The 17204-nt window shown below is 35.9% G+C and overlaps 1 protein-coding gene across 3 annotated transcripts in view; it reads right to left on the bottom strand.

Moving 5' to 3' along the window:
* Positions 1-151: 151 nt before the first annotated feature.
* The window catches only part of PACRGL (PARK2 co-regulated-like), a 21685-nt gene continuing 4632 nt past the window's right edge, over positions 152-17204 (bottom strand). For 2 of the 3 annotated variants that reach the window (XM_008575747.1, XM_008575748.1), the window contains 6 exons: positions 13729-13796; positions 11256-11346; positions 7536-7670; positions 6923-7030; positions 3274-3354; positions 152-925 (listed from right to left, as the gene is read on the bottom strand). In XM_008575747.1, coding sequence (XP_008573969.1) covers positions 869-925; positions 3274-3354; positions 6923-7030; positions 7536-7670; positions 11256-11346; positions 13729-13796 — 540 coding nt within the window. In that variant the 3' untranslated portion in view covers positions 152-868. The remainder of the gene's footprint in view (positions 926-3273; positions 3355-6922; positions 7031-7535; positions 7671-11255; positions 11347-13728; positions 13797-17204) is intronic. The other variant, XM_008575749.1, reaches the window with a different exon arrangement.

A 17204-nucleotide genomic window follows, 5' to 3' on the forward strand; every position in this document is an offset into this window, starting at 1 on the left:
CATGGGATCCGAACCCTCGGCAGGAGCGCCGCCACGCTCCCAAGTGGCGCACTCTCCAGTGAGCCACCAGGCTGGCCCTTTGAAAGCTTTTTTTAAAAAGCCAAGTTAATTGTTAAGCATAAGCAAGCACAACAAAATCACTGAATATACATGAGTTTTAAGATTGTAATTTCTGAATATCTTTATGTGTACATCAGTTTTTTCAGGCTATGAAATGAAAAATATTTACTTAAATATAATTAACACCTAAAATTTAGGTAGTTTTACTGAGTTGTAAAAAACAACATACTTGCAATAAAATTTTCACAGTTAAAAAAATTACTTAAACTAGAATACTCTGGAAAGAAAATTTTCCAAGCATTCTACATTATAAAATACATTTTTACAAACAATAATTATGAATTCACAAATGTTTGTCCACTATTTTAAATTCTACATACAGCCTTGATAATGATAAAACCCAAGAAATAGCAAAATACCTACAAAAATAAGTGCACAGCTACAAATTAATTGCAAAAAATGGTGTTATAAATAAAAAGGCACTAGAAAATACAAAAACATCTGATCTTGTAAACTCAATAACAGTTCTTCACGCATATAATAAAAATATGAAAGATAAACCCTACAAAATTGTTCTAGTATAGAACTTCTTTTAATAGCATTTCATTATTAACCATTCTTCTTAGTTAATGAATAACTTTCACTATGATTCCATGGGATTGTGAATACTCATCTTAACCTAGTAAATAACAAATGGTGACTGTGGTTTAGAAAAGTATAAACCAAACTGAATAAAGGTTCCAGGGGTACTTGTGGTCGGCGTTTGACATGTCTCAGGTAGCAAGATGATTTTTCTTGGCTCCCTTATTCAACAGCCTATGGAGCAATATGTTGGAATTTTGGATTTGATGATGATAAGGCTTGCCTGTCAACAGAAAAAAACATAGCATCATTAGTACCATGCAGAGTTCTCCTAACAGGTATTATTACATTTGCAGAAGTATGGCTAAAACATGTCCGAAACTCAAAACAGAAGCAAACAAAAAGGGGTGAGAACAAAATGATGGAATGAGAAGTGGAACTTCCTTTCTGAGTTACATAAAATACAGTTTGCTTCTTCTTCTTATTTTTTAAAGTATCTAACTAGAGAAGTAATTAGGAGCCAGACTACCAGTATTTGAATTCAGCTTCTACCAGTTACTTCATTGTCAAACCTGGGCTAATTACTTCCCTGCCCCTCATTCTCTTGATCTTTTAAAGGAGAATAACAACAATATTTACCTCTGAGTGTTATTGTGAAGGTTAAATTAAAATTTTAGGTAATGAAGATTAATGTCTAAAAAGGAGTCATCAGAGTACCAGCCATGTAATAAAGGCTGGGAGTGTATATGTGTCTTTCCAAATAAAGTGCACATATCGGTTAGAAAGAAAATTAAATCAGGCTAGAAATGAACCAATTTCAATTTAAGGCAGGTAGTAAAAAGATCAGTTATAAGAAAGTGACACTGACTGTAACAAATATTTTGTTTCCCCAGAAGTTGAGTCTTTCCATCATTGTGATATACATAAGCCCTAAGAAATGTGAATCTACAATACTGAGAAGAATATTCTTTGAAGGCTGATTTCTAACATTTAAAGAAAGAGAAAGATATATAAGCTTTTACATTCTTAGAAGAGAAAGAAGTACCAAAAACAAGCACAATAATAATTAAACCAAGGACGGCTTTGACATGTAATTTCAAAGAAAATTTTCTATTGCAATTACATCAATTATTATCAAAATATTATGTAGGACCCAGAAGAAGGGAACACAAATAGAAGTCAGAAGAAAATAAAAAGTACTTAATAGCCCTTGGAACTACAAAATCTTTTTCAAATTCTGCATTAGCAACATTCAAAGCTAGTGAGATGACAATAAAAGAGGAACTCACTATCTCTGAGACCCTGAATTGGTCAACTACAACCTCTCTTGCCCCTCCAAACCTTAATGTGCTGTTTCTAAGCTTTATTTACATGCAACTATCTCCCCCACATAACCATGAACTATAACATGCTGGCCCTGTCCCTTTCTACTTGTACCATTCCCCATACCAGTCCACAGGATATGGAAACTCACCTAGAAGGTTTCAGATTAAAAAGCTGTGCCATCATTATTTAGCATCTGTTTACTTGCATTTCACAGGGGAGGAAAGAGCAAATACATTTTGCATTCAAATTCTCAGAACAGCAAGCACATTTGCAATCAAAAAAAAAATCTGTACTGCTGAGAGGGAACAATGGATTGCCTAGGGGATGGTTTTGAATATTGCCACAAGGTGTTGGAACACTAATCCTCTACTTAGGATCTAAAACACAACAAAGCAATTCACTACCTAGTAGGTTTGGGGACTTACTTCCTCTTCATAAACTTTGTTTCAGGCATTCATCACAGAATGAATATAACCAATTTAAAAAGTCACTGAAATTGGTCAAATTAGGTCATCTAGCCAAAGCATAAACTAAAATATCTACCATTTTATAACTATATGATCAATTTATTTATGAGTAATTCCTTTAGAAAGTACCTAGAATGAAACTGAGTTCTGCAATGTTAAGATCACATCCAGCTGTCATTAAGATCTGATTAAATATAATCTCCAAAGCAAGACTGCTTTATCAATACATTTCTAAGACTAGATTATCTGAACACTTCTTCCAATGATGAAAATTCAACTAACCTAGTTCTTTGACACCATATAGTAATGAAATCCCCTATTCTTTCACCTTGAAGAGTCAGAATAACCAACTAACTATTCTTGGGAAAGGGTGTGAGTTTGCATACACTTACAGATATAATAGTGCAGTCACCTGGAAGTGTCATTTCAACCTTTGATTATGTATGGGTAGATTCCAAATTAGGGAGATAGAAAAGACAGCAAATGAAAGAGAAAAGTAACTTTCTTCATCGAGCTCTCTAAGTTAATCTTTTTGTTTTCTTAACTTTCCAATGGTCAGAACAAAAACATCTAAAATACTTTAATGAAAAAAGCTGTAAAGCCACACCACATACACTGCCATACAGTAAGTACAGTGAAAGTGTACAGGTTGTATAACCTGAGTCCCAGGGCTTAAAACTAGGCAAGACAGAAACTCAGATCTAAAACGAAAATCATATCAACTTCACATGGTTACTTGCTGCTGAAATGAGATAATAAATGTTAACTATATACTCAATTTTACAATATGACTAAAGGTTAAAAAAAATCATGACTTAAGGAATAATGTTCTACTCACACTTCCGCCATGCTGCTCTAGCTTTTGTAATGTGCTGGTGATTGGCTCTTTGAATTTCTTGTCCATTAGTCTCTTGGAAAGCTTTTAAAGTAAGATTGGGAGAAAAATGAATTGACTTAAAAATGTAACAGTGTTCACCATAAGCGTAAGTAAAACTTCACAAGCACCCCTTTATTTGTTTTAGATCTCAAGGCTTCTTTTAGCAAGCATCTCACTGAAATTTACATATAATAGACACCACTGTATATGTCAAAAAACAAAACAATGAATTTACATTATTTCAAGTAATACCAATCCTAAAAAATCTACTACAGTATGAAATCTGGAGTAAGTTTCTTAAAAAATAGCATACTTTTCCATTTTGCAATTTACAAGGGCATTTTGGAGGACTACAATAAAAAGCTAAGCCTCTAAAACACATATTTTCCTACAATAAAAAGGTAAGTGACCATAAACCATTTATTTACATGAATAATTCAGTAACAGTGACAGAACAATCAGACTAGAAACCATGAGACCACTTATTCTAAGATATGTCCTGAATGGCCCTCAGTTGGAAAGGCGGGACTTTGTTTGAAAAGCAAGAGAACACAAGGTGAGTGAGGATAGAATCACAGCAAAGAAAGAAATAGCAGTATTGCTCATGGGTCCACTTTCTAGAAATACAAATGAAGCCAGGCAAGAATTGTGCATTCATCACACACTTGTAAGGCCCCTGTCATGTAAGACTGGTTTCTGGTTCTGGTCCTTCCTCTTTCCAGGTACGAAAGTAACCCAGCAGGAGTACTTCACACCACTGAGCACTGAGGAGCAGGGCACTTCGGCCAGTCATTGAAAATTAGGTAAAGTCAGAAGAGATTCCCAGAAAGATTTTTAAAAATGTGAGAGACGCAACTTGCAAGGAGACTCATAAGACCTATCAAGCCCTGGGAAAGGACAAGAGAAAGTTTCTCTTTAGTCCTCGGACTTGCTTTCTTCAGAATGCATTACCCTAGAGCAAGGGTTTATAGGCAGATTCATGAACCACCAGCATCAGAATCATCTGAGATACTCACTATAAAATGCACACTCCTGGGTCCCACCCCATATGTACTCAATCAGAATCTCAGGGCAGAGGCCCAGATTCTGCATTTTTAGCAAGATTTCCAGGTGATTTATTCCCTCTTTAAAATTTGAGAATCACTCTCCTAGGGTCAATGGACAGTCTCGTATAGTTGAAGCTTAGAAAAGGTATGATTTATTTTGCATAAAAGAAAAAATGAGTTGAATATAGGCTTAGTAACTGGTTTTGAAATTCTTTTTCTAGAAGAGAAACCCTCTCTTCCAACAAACATCTAATGCAGATGTCTATAAACAGATGAAAACAGGCTTTCCAGCTGAGAAGCTGGCGGTAGGGAGAGTGCAGTAAGGCGGGAGCCCACAGCACCTCACTGGCATCCTCAGGGTGCTTGTCTCAGGATGAATCACCGACAGACCAGGAACTAACCCCCACACAGCCTAATTCCAGCACTCTTTCCTCAATGTAACACTGTGGGGATCTGAAGGCCAGTGCAGTGACTAGGTCTCCCCACAGTGCTGTCGGCCCAGGAATGTTGGTTAGAAGCCTTTTCAGTCAGTCCTTGTCTTAAGAAAAGCAGAGCTCTGGAGAGGAACATGAGTGACCAAAGGTTAATGCCACTGATCCAGAATGTAAAAAACCAAAATAAATTTATATAGGTTAGTTGTTAATCTAGCCTTTTCTCTCTGCCATAGTGGGCATGACTGGGAGGCTGTTTAGGAAGCAAAGGTTCAGGTCCTTGCTTGACTTCGAGTTTGGGGGAGGATCCAGTGTGATTTCTTTCTCTATGTATCACTTCTCCTTCACTCCTTCCCAACTCTCTCAGCAGATGTCCTTGCTACCTATTTTTTCCCTCAATAAAACCAATCCACAAGGGCTGACAGCACGTTTCTTTCTGCTCAGTATTATACTCCCAGTGCTTAGCAAAATACCTGGCACAAAATGGGAGGGCAGAGTGCAACAGGTTTATGTTAAACTGTTGAATGTTTGAATAAATCAATCTAAAATGAGTCATTTTATATACTAGTGCAGAATTCCTGTAGTTAGTCAGCCACAGCCCTCTGACCTGAAGCCTATAAGCAAGTATCTGCCAGAATTCTCTTTCTTCTGTCCAGAGACTTCCCACATGTCAAGGTTCAAGGTCTATTCTCACTATGTCTTCTCCCTAGCCCCTGGTGGGATTTCATCTACCACCATTCCTAACCTCGGCACAGCATTGTGAAAGATTCATCACCACCCCTACTTTCTATAGGCTTTTGCTGGTGGTTCCTGGGGAGAACTACACTATCTGCAAAAGTAGAAAGTTACAAATATAATTCCGTGAAAGATTCATCACCACCCCTACTTTCTATTGGCTTATGCTGGTGGTTCCTGGGGAGAACTACACTATCTGCAAAAGTAGAAAGTTACAAATATAATTCTAGGCTCTCTCAGGTGGATGGGTCCAAGAAAAAAAAGTGGAAACATAACCAAAATACATGCATCAGCTCTCAACTATGGAGGAATGCAGGGAGAGAGATCCTAGATGTGGATGATCCCAGCCAGGACTTTAATCTTTATATCAGTGTGCAGCAAAGGATTGACCTTGTCTAAAAAGAGGTCTGGCCCCTGCTCCTAGCTAGTAATATCTAAGCTCTTGGAATGTCCTGCCAGATAGGAGAGTCTTTGTTAACCTGGGGGCTGCCTTGGGAAACAGGGCATCAGTTCAACTTCTGAAGAGGCTGTAGACTAATGTCAACCATGTAGGCAGGCAGTGATGATTGCATGACAGACCCCAATAAAAACCCTGGACACCAAGGCTCAGGTGAGCTTCTCTAGTTGGCACTACTCCACACATGTTGTCACACATCCTTGCTGGAAGAAGTAAGTGCAGTCCACACAACTTCACTGGGAGGGGATAACTGGAAGCTCCATGCCTGGTCTCTCCTGGACTCAGCCCTATGCGTCTCTTCCCTTTACTGATTTTAACCTGTATCTTTTTGCTGTAATAAACTATAAGAGAATAACAGTTTTTCAGAGTTCCATGAATCCTCCTAACAAATCGTTAAACCTAAGGGTGGTCTTGGAGTCCTCCTGAACTACATAGTTCCCAAGTATATATTTTGTGATAAGGATTAAACTACATGTATCAGTAAAAAAATCTCATCTTGAATGCAATTTACAGACTCACTAAAAAACTCACCATGAAAAACAAAGAAAAAGAAAAAAGATGAAAAACATGGCTGCTTTGGTAATCACACAAGAGGGTGTGAACACTGCTTATAATTCATGGCTAGTCAACATGGGCATAATACCATTATACTGTTCACTAATTTTCATCCATTCAACTTTTGCTTTCTTTTTTGTACAATTCTGCTTATAAAGGCACTTTCTGTTAAAAAATAATAAATAAATAAAGAGAATACTGTCCTCAGTAAAATGTTTTATGAACCACTAGGTCGGATCTCTATATTTTTGGCTAGGACAGTAAGATTTTTTTTTTTAAGGCTTTGGGTCATTTTAATGATTAATTTTAATCCATTATATCATGAAGAGATAAGGACAGTATATGATACATATACACAACCACTCTCTAATTTTTGCAGTACTTACACTTGTAAGCAGATGTTTCAGATGGTCATTTAGAGAAGGACCAACAATACTACTTAACTGTACCAGAGCATTCAATCCTCTTTCAAATACTTCATCATCCAAATGAACCTGTAGGGTTGGTTGGTTAGGGGTGTATGAGGGGGAGGAAAAAAAAAGGAAAGGAAGGATGAGTTAGAAAAAAGAGCAAACAGGTGGGAAAAAAAGTAGGATTAAACATTTAAAATTAGAAGATAATCAGTAAAACCCAGAATTTAAAAAATACCCTTTAAAGCAGGTTATCTAAAAACAAAAAACAAATTTTTGGGCTGACTGAAACATAAACTAAAATATATCTAGCATAAAGAAGGACTGATTTGAGGGTCATTACTTTCTCCTACTTACTCAGAATGTTTCTTTGTACCTTTAGCACATCCTCTACAGGTGTCTTCAAGTACATAATCATCTGGCCCTGAATAACAGTGCCCTAATTCTGCACATACATCAAAATGACAGGTAAAGAACTACTTTGCATATAATTTGGAGGGAAAAAAAGACCTAAATATTCTAAATACATTCTAGCTTTCTTTTCTACCTTATGTTTTAAGCTGCAAGTACAATTAAATAAACGACATACCAGAGCCGCCTTTAGCACAGGAATCAGTCTAGGTAGCAAAGGCATGGCCTTTTCAAAAGCACCTTTGACCAAAAGTAATTCTCTAAAACCCTCCTTTGATACAAAGGTATACGGATGTTTAGTCTCTCTCAGACCCTGCCAAAGAAAAAAAATAATATATTTGTATATGATTTACTACCCTTTTTGTTATGCATAACAGAAAAATTGAATCCTTACTAGCCTAAGTGAAAATCGAAGGTTTGATGAACATTGTTTCTTAATCACAATATATAATTTCAACCATAACAATTTCAATTACACTGTGAAATTGTGAAACAAAGGACATACATGAGACAGGAGTAATCTCTGCCCATAGAAGGGAAGGAAGGCAAAAGAAAAAGAAGAACAGTAAGAAAATGAAAAATAAAAGGAACAGGGAAAAGGAAAGGAGAGGCAAGGAAAAATAAAGGAAATAAGAAAAAAGTAGGCAGGAATTAAAAAGCAGGGGAGGGAAGGAGGGACAGGAAAGGTAAATAAAAATAGAGAAAAAAAGAGAAGAAAAACTCACTAGGATACTACAAACTTGTAGAATGTACTCCCAAACAATGTCTTGAAAGCACAGCAAATTAGTCTAAAATGTAGGTTTATGAATGTGTAACTACTGGAACTCCTACTTTTAGAGTGATTGTACAGCCTGTTAATGAGTTTCTAAAATACATTTCTTTCATATTTAAATATTTTGTATTAAGATACTTAGGCAAATCTTGTACTATGTGCAAAAAGCATTGTAAGATTTTAAATGTCATTTATAATTCTAGAATGTAATATAAAAATATGGAAAAACTTGTGTAGCTCATTTCTCTCTGTTCCTTTCACCTTAAATACATTAAAAGCAATAGATAGTATTCTTTTATGATTTAATCAATCACTGTTAGTCAAGAAAGAAGGGCCATCTGACTTTTTTCGAAAAGATAAAATAAAGCAAAACAAACAAAAAGTAATAGCAAAACTCCCTCTGTTTGATTAATCACGTGAAGTGCATAATGATAACCAGCTACAGTCATGTTTAGAAATACTAATTTTCAACTAAGTTGTACTTTACATTTAACTCTGTGCTTCCAATCAGTGATCAAACATTTTCTTTCCTCAACGCTCTCATGCTTTTGAAACTATGCTGCCAGGCACATGAGTATCATTTTGAGACACAGGTTCTATCATCTTAGGATTACCCTGCATCCTATTCATTTTAAAGATGAAGAATCTCAGGTCAAAAGCCAAAATAGATTTTCAAGAGTGGTTCTTCTATCACTATTTCCCCATTATGAAATGAGTAGAGGAGAAGGCTAAAAATCTACCCAATACAGAAATAAAAGCTTTGGTGTTTGGACAATAGGTAAAGAAAGGACTCACTTTATGTGGTCTAAAGTCACAGTCCCTTTAAAGATTCCCCAAATTAAAATACTCCCAGTACAATGTGATTCACTAGAGTATGCTTTCAAAGTTATCATTAGTATTGATTAGTCTAAAAAATGGTTTGCTACCATGGACTCATATAAAAGGTTTAAAGTTTTTAAAAGAATTAAGGAGGGCCGAGCCCGTGGCACACTCGGGAGAGTGCGGCGCTGGGAGCGCAACAGCGCTCCCGCCGCGGGTTCGGATCCTATATAGGGATGACCAGTGCGCTCACAGTGCTCACTGGCTGAGCGCGGTGCGGCCGGTCTCAAAAAAAGGACAAAAAAAAAAAAAAAAAGAATTAAGGAAACATCACTAATTTTTTTTTTTTATCTTTAATACCAAGTTTAAAAGGTTTTAATCAGACTAAATTTCAAAACAGGCTACCCACAAAACACACTGCTTATACGGGAGTCCCCCCATCTGAGGTTTCACTTTCCACAGTTTCCATTACTCATGGTCAAGTGTAGTCTGAAAATATTAAATGGAAAATTCCAGAAATAAACAATTCATAAATTTTAAATTATGAATTTCTGAGTATTGTCATAATTACTCTTTTTTATTATTAGTTAGTTGTTAATCTCTTACTGTGCCTAATTTATAAATTAAACTTTACCATAGGTATGTACATATGGGAAAACATAATATACATAGGGTTTGGTACTATCTGAGGTTTCAGGCATTTACTGGGGTCTTGGAACATATCCCTTTCAGATAATGGGGGACTACTGTAATACCAAAATAATTCTACAAACTGAGCTATAAATCAAGAAAAGCAAAGACTTATTAAAACAATTTGGCAGCCTTCAGTAATAATTGGTAAGACCTCTTAGATTAAACACATTTGGAAAACTATAGGAGGATAGAGATTTTGATGTTTCATTAAAATTAAGAAATCTCAATCGGCAAAATTATCTACTCTTTTCTCCTCTGCTCCCACTTGGCCCTTCCCACTGATTTTATTAGAAAGGCAAGTGTTATTTAAATTATTAAAAAAAAAAGCACCTTTGGGCCGGCCCGGTGGCTCACTCGGGAGAGTGCGGTGCTGATAACACCAAGGCCCCGGGTTTGGATCCCACATAGGGATGGCCGGTTCGCTCACTGGCTGAGCGTGGTGCTGACAACACCAAATCAAGGGTTAAGATCCCCTTACCGATCATCTTTTTTTTTAAAAAAAAAAAAAAAAAAAAAAGCACCTTAGTTCTTTTTTGCCATGTTTTTACTCAGATTGCATACTACTATGTGACTTATTCTATAAATATGGCATTGCCTGTTTAATTTCAAAGCTCTAATTTAATCATTTGTTTCTTAACAACAACAATAAAATAATCCTTAACTCTTAAAAAAGGCAAGTACCAGTTTAAATATGAGACAACTGGTTAATTCATTTCTCAACTTCTCATTCTAACTTTATGAATAAAATTCACAGAAGATGTCACTGATTGACTTGAAGTATATTATGAATAAAATTCACAGAAGATGTCACTGATTGACTTGAAGTATACAAACTTTTCTCCTGATGCAAATGTTAAATATAAACTATGAATAAAATTCACAGATGTCACTGATTGACTTGAAGTATACAAACTTTTCTCCTGATGCAAATGTTAAATATAAAGGAACCTATGAAAAGTTTTTTAAAAATCCTCTATAAAAATCACCTCCATGATATTCTACCAAAAATGTACAAGTAGAGTACAAATCTGGAGATTTCTCCAAGAGGACATTTAGGTTGTTAGTATCAGTTCCCTAAGAAACACATCATGTTGGGCTGGCAGTTGGCTCAGATGGTTAGAATGTGGTGCCAATAACATCAAAGTCCAGGGTTCGATCCCTGTATTGGCCACCCATCAAAAGACAAAAAAAAAAAGAAACACATCATGTTAGGACTGGTTGTATAGGAACAGAACAACCAAAGGCTTATCATTATCCATAGTTTAAGTTTTATTCCCTGACGTTCTCCTGATTTGATTAGTAGAAAAAAGAATCTTCTTTCTCATTACGATTCCATGTATTTTTATTTTTCAATTAAGTATGAATATTTCATCCACTTATCTACAAATCCCCATGTACACTAATTTCATGTTTGTAAAACTGATTAATCTATATTTAGTAAACATATACCAGTCATAATTAGTTCCTAAGGGGATGAGGCAATGTAATGCCTATTGTTTGGTTTTTATCTCAAAAGCGCAAAACGAGATTTACCAACAAGTTACAAAGTAACATTTAATGAAATTTTAAAATATTTTTTTCTCCATAAACATTAAAGGAAGATGGAATTTTTACCTCAGCTAAAGTAATAAGAAGAGGGTCAAATGGAAGATTTTCAGGTGGACACTCCCACTGTAATCTGTGTTTTACCGAACCATGTACCAATCTAAAATATAAAAGTCAATAAATATAACAAGAAAAATACAATTTATATTATTAAATTAATATATTAAGCAGTGATCATCTAACATTCACATCTTTTATAGAGTATAACCATATTAGAATTATTTTGTAACATGTAGGAATATCATGACTTTAAAAGATATCACAAGGACATTTTACAAAGCTGTGTCTATAAACCTATAAATTCCTACTCTCTCAGCAAAATTGTTCGGTAACCCCATATTTGTTAAGCCTGCAGTTTTGGTACTTAAGCCATGTTGTATCTGTGAATATTAATGCAAATGTTCCAAGTGGTATCTTTCAGTCATAATTACAACCAAATAGGTAACCTACAGTGATAGAGTTTGGATATGTTTGTCCCTCCAAAGCTTATGTTGAAATTTGATCCCCAATGTGGCAGTGCTGGGAGGTGTTTGTTCCCTCATAGGTTACTGGGGAGTGGAGGGAGTGGGGGGAAGGGGGTGAGTGAGCTCTCACAGGAATGGATTAGTTTCTGTGAGAGCTGGTGGTTAAAAGGAGCCTGGATCCTTCTCTCCCTCCCTCCCTTGCTTCTTCTTGCCATGTGGTCTCCTCGCACTTACCAGCTGTCTGCCATGATCAGATACAGCCTGAGGACTGCACTATTTGCAGCTGCCCCAGAATCATGAGCCAAATAAACCTCTTATCTTTATAAATTACCCAATCTCAGGTATGCTGTTATAGCAATACAAAAATGGAGTAATACATAGAAAAAGTAAAAATTAAAAAGGAAATGTAATAAGTATAAAAAAATAATGTTTTATAAGAAACAGTTTTTCGGGTATAGATCATTTAATCCTAACATTAATAATTTGAAGGCAAACCAGGATTTATCCCTGATAAAGAGAAGAAAAGATGAAATGGCCCACTCAGGTTTACGATGTGGTAATCCCTGAATTAGGTCTATGCTACTTCCTTTTTAAAACAAAACAAAACAAAACAGGCTTTACTGAGGCACACTGACATGCAATAAACTGCACATATTTAAAGTGTACAATTTTATAAGTTCTGATATATTGCATTACTCAGTTTTCTGTTTCTTATAATAGAATACCTGAAACTGAGTAATTTATAAAGTGGTTTATTTCTTCCAGATTTGGAGGCTAGGCAGTCCAAGGTCCAGGGCACATCTGATGAGAGTCTTTTTCTTGGTGGGGGACTCTCAATAGGGTCCCATGGTAGTGCGGGATATCACGTGGCAAGAGGCTGAGACTGCACTAATGTGCTTCTTCCTCTCCTTATAAAGCCCCTAATGCCCATCCTGTGATAACTCACTTATCCATTAACCCAATAATCCATAAATGAATTAATCCATTCATGAGCACATAGCCATCATGATCTAATCACCTCTTAAAGGCTGCGCCTTTCAAATACTATATCGGGGATTAAGCTCCAACATGAGCTTGGGGGACATCAAACAACAAGTGGATATACCCAAAGAACCATCATAATCACTACAGTGAACTTATTTTTCATTCCCAAACAATTCTTCATGCTTCTCTGTAATTGTCTCGACTTCTTGACTCCTTTGTTTTGTGTTATTTCCATAATGGCAAGAGGCCTTTGTAACACTGTTTTCACATTTTTAGCAACAATTAATTGCTTTGAGGAGGCTGGGGTAGAGGAAATTAACCTTAAAATGGGACTTCAATTCAGAATCTAAATATGAAAAAATAAGAACAATAAATTGAAGGCTATTTCTAGAGCTTATACTCAACTCCAAATATGAAAATACCATTAAAAAACACATTTCTTGAATTTTGGAACCAAAAAAAAAGAAGGTTGTGATTATTCTTTCCAAAATAACAATAAACTTTTCTACAATCTAAAATTGAAACTGGATATACTGTGAAGAAATAAACACTTCTAAGTAATAAACCTTAAAATGTTAACTATATTGTTTTCTTTGAAACAGTTCTGATATCTACCAAGAAAGGTGGCAAGAATTATATCCAAAAGGAAGCAAAAACATACACATGTACTTCTTAAGAAAGATAAAGTTTCATTAAATTGCCAACTTTCCCTTTACCAACGAGATGGGATTTTTTATTTACAACTTGCCCCAGACTGTGAATGCTTAAATTGATTATTTTAAAAAGTGTTTCATTCAATTTCTTAAATTATTTGGTGGTTTACCATGGTCTCAGTAAATATATTTTGAAATTAAAATGGTTTTCTTTGACAATGTCCAGGGATCTATACCAATCCAATAGCCACTGTGAATAAGTCACCTATACTTCAACCTCACTAGTAAATAAAACTTTCAATACATTCAAACTGAATATTGTATTGATTTTACTCAACTATTTTGAATAATATCGTCAGTTATAAACCGTATTGATTTTACCTGCAAGGAATACCTCCTTTAGAGTAAATGGCTGCAAATGCAGAAGAGGCTCGTGACTGCTCACCAAACTGAAGAAAAAAAAAAAAAAGGAAAATATTACCGTCACCTGTACTTTGTGATGTCTAATCAATTTGAATCCTGCTGAGGTCAGAGGCAAACGAACACCCTGACTTTCAAACCACCACTCTGGTATCAATTGCGTCATTCCTACTCAGCAACATAACTGAGAAAAATTGTCAGTCCTCTCAGTACTAGTATTTACCACAACCACGGTTTGTACATTTTCTTTTACCCCTAACTTGCTTCAAAGGGCTTGAAGGTGGCTGAAACTGTATATGAATTGATAGCTCTTTCCACCCCCTCCCCCAATGTGACCTTTACCAGGTGAGGGACAGATGGAGAAGAGGTGTTAAGAACAGGGAAAGTGTTGTTTGTTTTCAGCCACCAGCATATACTGATCCTCCAGCTAAATATGGATGGTGTGGATGGTCAGAGAATCTGTATAATCTCTCCAAACTGGCTTTATGCTTCTATACAAAACAAAGGATTAGGTTGGGTGGGGGTGAGAGAGTTGAAGACGGTGCAAGATTCTTATAAACATATGCCTGGATGTATATTCTTAGATTATACAATTTCACAACCTTTCAGTTTTACTATGTATTATTATCTTAAGAATAGATTAATTCTATATCTACTGTCAAAGATGATTTAAGAGATGGTCAATCACAACAGTTAATCACAGCATAAATAATTTCAATATAATTGTTCAGAAACTTAAAGAGAATTTAGGCACAAAAAGTAAATATTTTTATCACATGGTACTTTGAACATCATCAAATTAAACACAGTTGTCTAAATTACTGGTATCAATTTAATAACTGATTTTAAAGGTATAACTAGCTAATTTTTTTTTCAAGTCACATGCCACAATTTAAAAATATACTTACAATAAGTTTAGAATTAGTTGTTCTTTCCTCTGGAAAAACACATATGTTTTGAGTAAAAAACACATAGGTGAAAATTCTTTAAATAAAAATATAATAAAAGGATAATTTACAAAGTTCAATCCACATTCTGCATAATAATTCACAGAATGTTATGCAGAACATGGAATATTTTATTCATCTAGTTATGATTCATGGTAAGAATGAAATATAAGGCTTTAAAATTTCTTTCAAGTAATCATATCAGATAAAGAAGTTACTTGAAAAACTGCTACAAGTGTAGGGAGAAAGAATTAAGACAAGTAAGTGCTATATTATCAACACATTTTAGTTCTACCACACACTAGCAAATGACCTTACTTTTTAGCCCTACACACCATGTAAAGAATCCCTAAATTTTCAAAATACCCACATAGACACAATTCCTGATTAAAATTCTAAGCAACTAACTCTTTTCTTATTATTTCTATTTTATTCTAGAGATAATCACAGATTCATCTTCCAGGTCTCACAGATTTTTTTTTTTAAACCAATGAATTAGTTTTACCAATTTTAACCAAATTTTACCAAAACTCTATGATTATAAAAAAATTTGTCATCCCGTTCAATTTTTAACAATATCATCACAGACCATATTATAACTCTGAAACAATTAACATTATATACCATACTACACTGAATTAGAAATTTTACAAATGTTTTACTCAAGTGAAAAACTTTAAATTTATGCACATTAAAGTACATAAATCATAAGTGTATAAATCAGTGAATTCACATAAAATAAACACACCTGTGTCTCAACACTGAGCTGAAAAACCTGAGTGTCACCAGTGCACTAAGTGCCTTCACAATGCCTCTTCCTACTCTCTACCCACCTTTTCCCCTAAAGGTAACCAATGACCTGACTTCCAACCAGTTTCTTCTGTGTTAGTAGCCTTTACATACCTTAGACATACTCTTTTCTAGTATATTCTTTTCTCAGGTCACATCATTATTTCCCAAAACTTTCCTTAACTTTTACTATAACTTAAGACTAGGGCCACTAAACATTAATAATTCAAAAAGTTTTTCTTCAAAGAGAGGAAGGAAATTAAAGTGACACCAAAACTCCCTCAATTAAATATGGGAAAAGGAAGCAACAGCAAGAAGATATCAGAGCCTTCTTCAGGAATTCAATTTCCTTGACACTGTGTAGATTATAGAAAGCAGCAAAGGAACACAGATGCTCAATCTGTTTTTCATTTTTCTTTTAAAAAGTCAGACAATCTTCTTCTGGCCTCAGATAGTTCACTATACCCTTGCTTAACTATCTGCCATGTTCCACCTGCCATCAGTCAGCGGAGAGTCTCAGCCGCTCTCACAGTCCCCTCAAAGGCTAAAACCACTATCATCTTACCAAGGTTGAGCATGGGTGAGACAACACCTGGCACTGCATAGGTGGGTTCAGTTCTAGATAATTCACTGATCTACACATTTACAATGCATACACCCTTATGTGTATAAATCTTACGTTTGTCAACTCTGATTAAACTGATGTGAGAGAGCAAAAGGAGGTTGGTACTATGTTGAGAAAATATAGAAAAATGGTCAGGGCTCCTCAGGTGTTCAGAATCTGGCCGAGTATTTAATGTAAATATGCACGTGCACCCAGATGTTCCCTGGTTATTGTCTAATGTAATTGTGCATGTGCACCCAGGTGTCCATACTTATGGACTTAAGTATAAAGGACGAGTGGCTCTGATCCACAGGGCTCCCTGCCCCTGGGGGGGCCACGGGGAGGCCGTTACTGCTGCTGGAGGCTGTTGTTGCAAGCAGTTGCTGCCAGTGCCCCTGGGATGCACCAAGACCCCACCACTGCTGCTGCTCTGCAAGCTGCTGCTGCTACTGCTGAGGACTGAGCTCGTGTCACCTGCCAATGGCTCCCGGGATCTTTCCCAGTTTCCTAGCATAGACCTGTGTGTGAGGGGTCTGGTGACCCAGCCTGTACAATGGGTTTGAAGGGTCTGAGCCCTAGCCCTGACAATACAACCCAGTTTCCTAGCATAGACCTGTGTGTGAGGGGTCTGGTGACCCGGCCTGTACAATGGGTTTGAAGGGTCTGAGCCCTAGCCCTGACAATACAAATAGAAACTAAGTACAACTAAAATAAAACATTTTGGCTTTAGTTATGAATGGCCCTAACCATACAATTCTCGTAGCTATTGCCTCAACCCGATGTCACTATAATGAGAATTTCTGCAGCTAACTCATAGAACATAGAGGAATGGTCAGAGACATTTAAGCAACTATGGAAACATGTAAATCATCCTATGGCAACTGAATAGAAGTTTATTCATTGATATTAGGAAGTAAAACAACATAATAAATAAAAACTAAAGCTGATATGCAATCTATTTTATGATCTACTATGCTCACCGATAAATGTAAAAGGACATACCAAAACTGGTTAATCTCTACACCTTCTCCTCTCCACACTCACTCCCACATGCACATCATTATGGTTGGTTCTTCATCATGATCATCACCATGACC

Source organism: Galeopterus variegatus, unplaced genomic scaffold (genome assembly GCF_000696425.1).
Source record: "Galeopterus variegatus unplaced genomic scaffold, G_variegatus-3.0.2 Scaffold1230, whole genome shotgun sequence".
NCBI classification, from domain to species: Eukaryota; Metazoa; Chordata; class Mammalia; order Dermoptera; family Cynocephalidae; genus Galeopterus; species Galeopterus variegatus.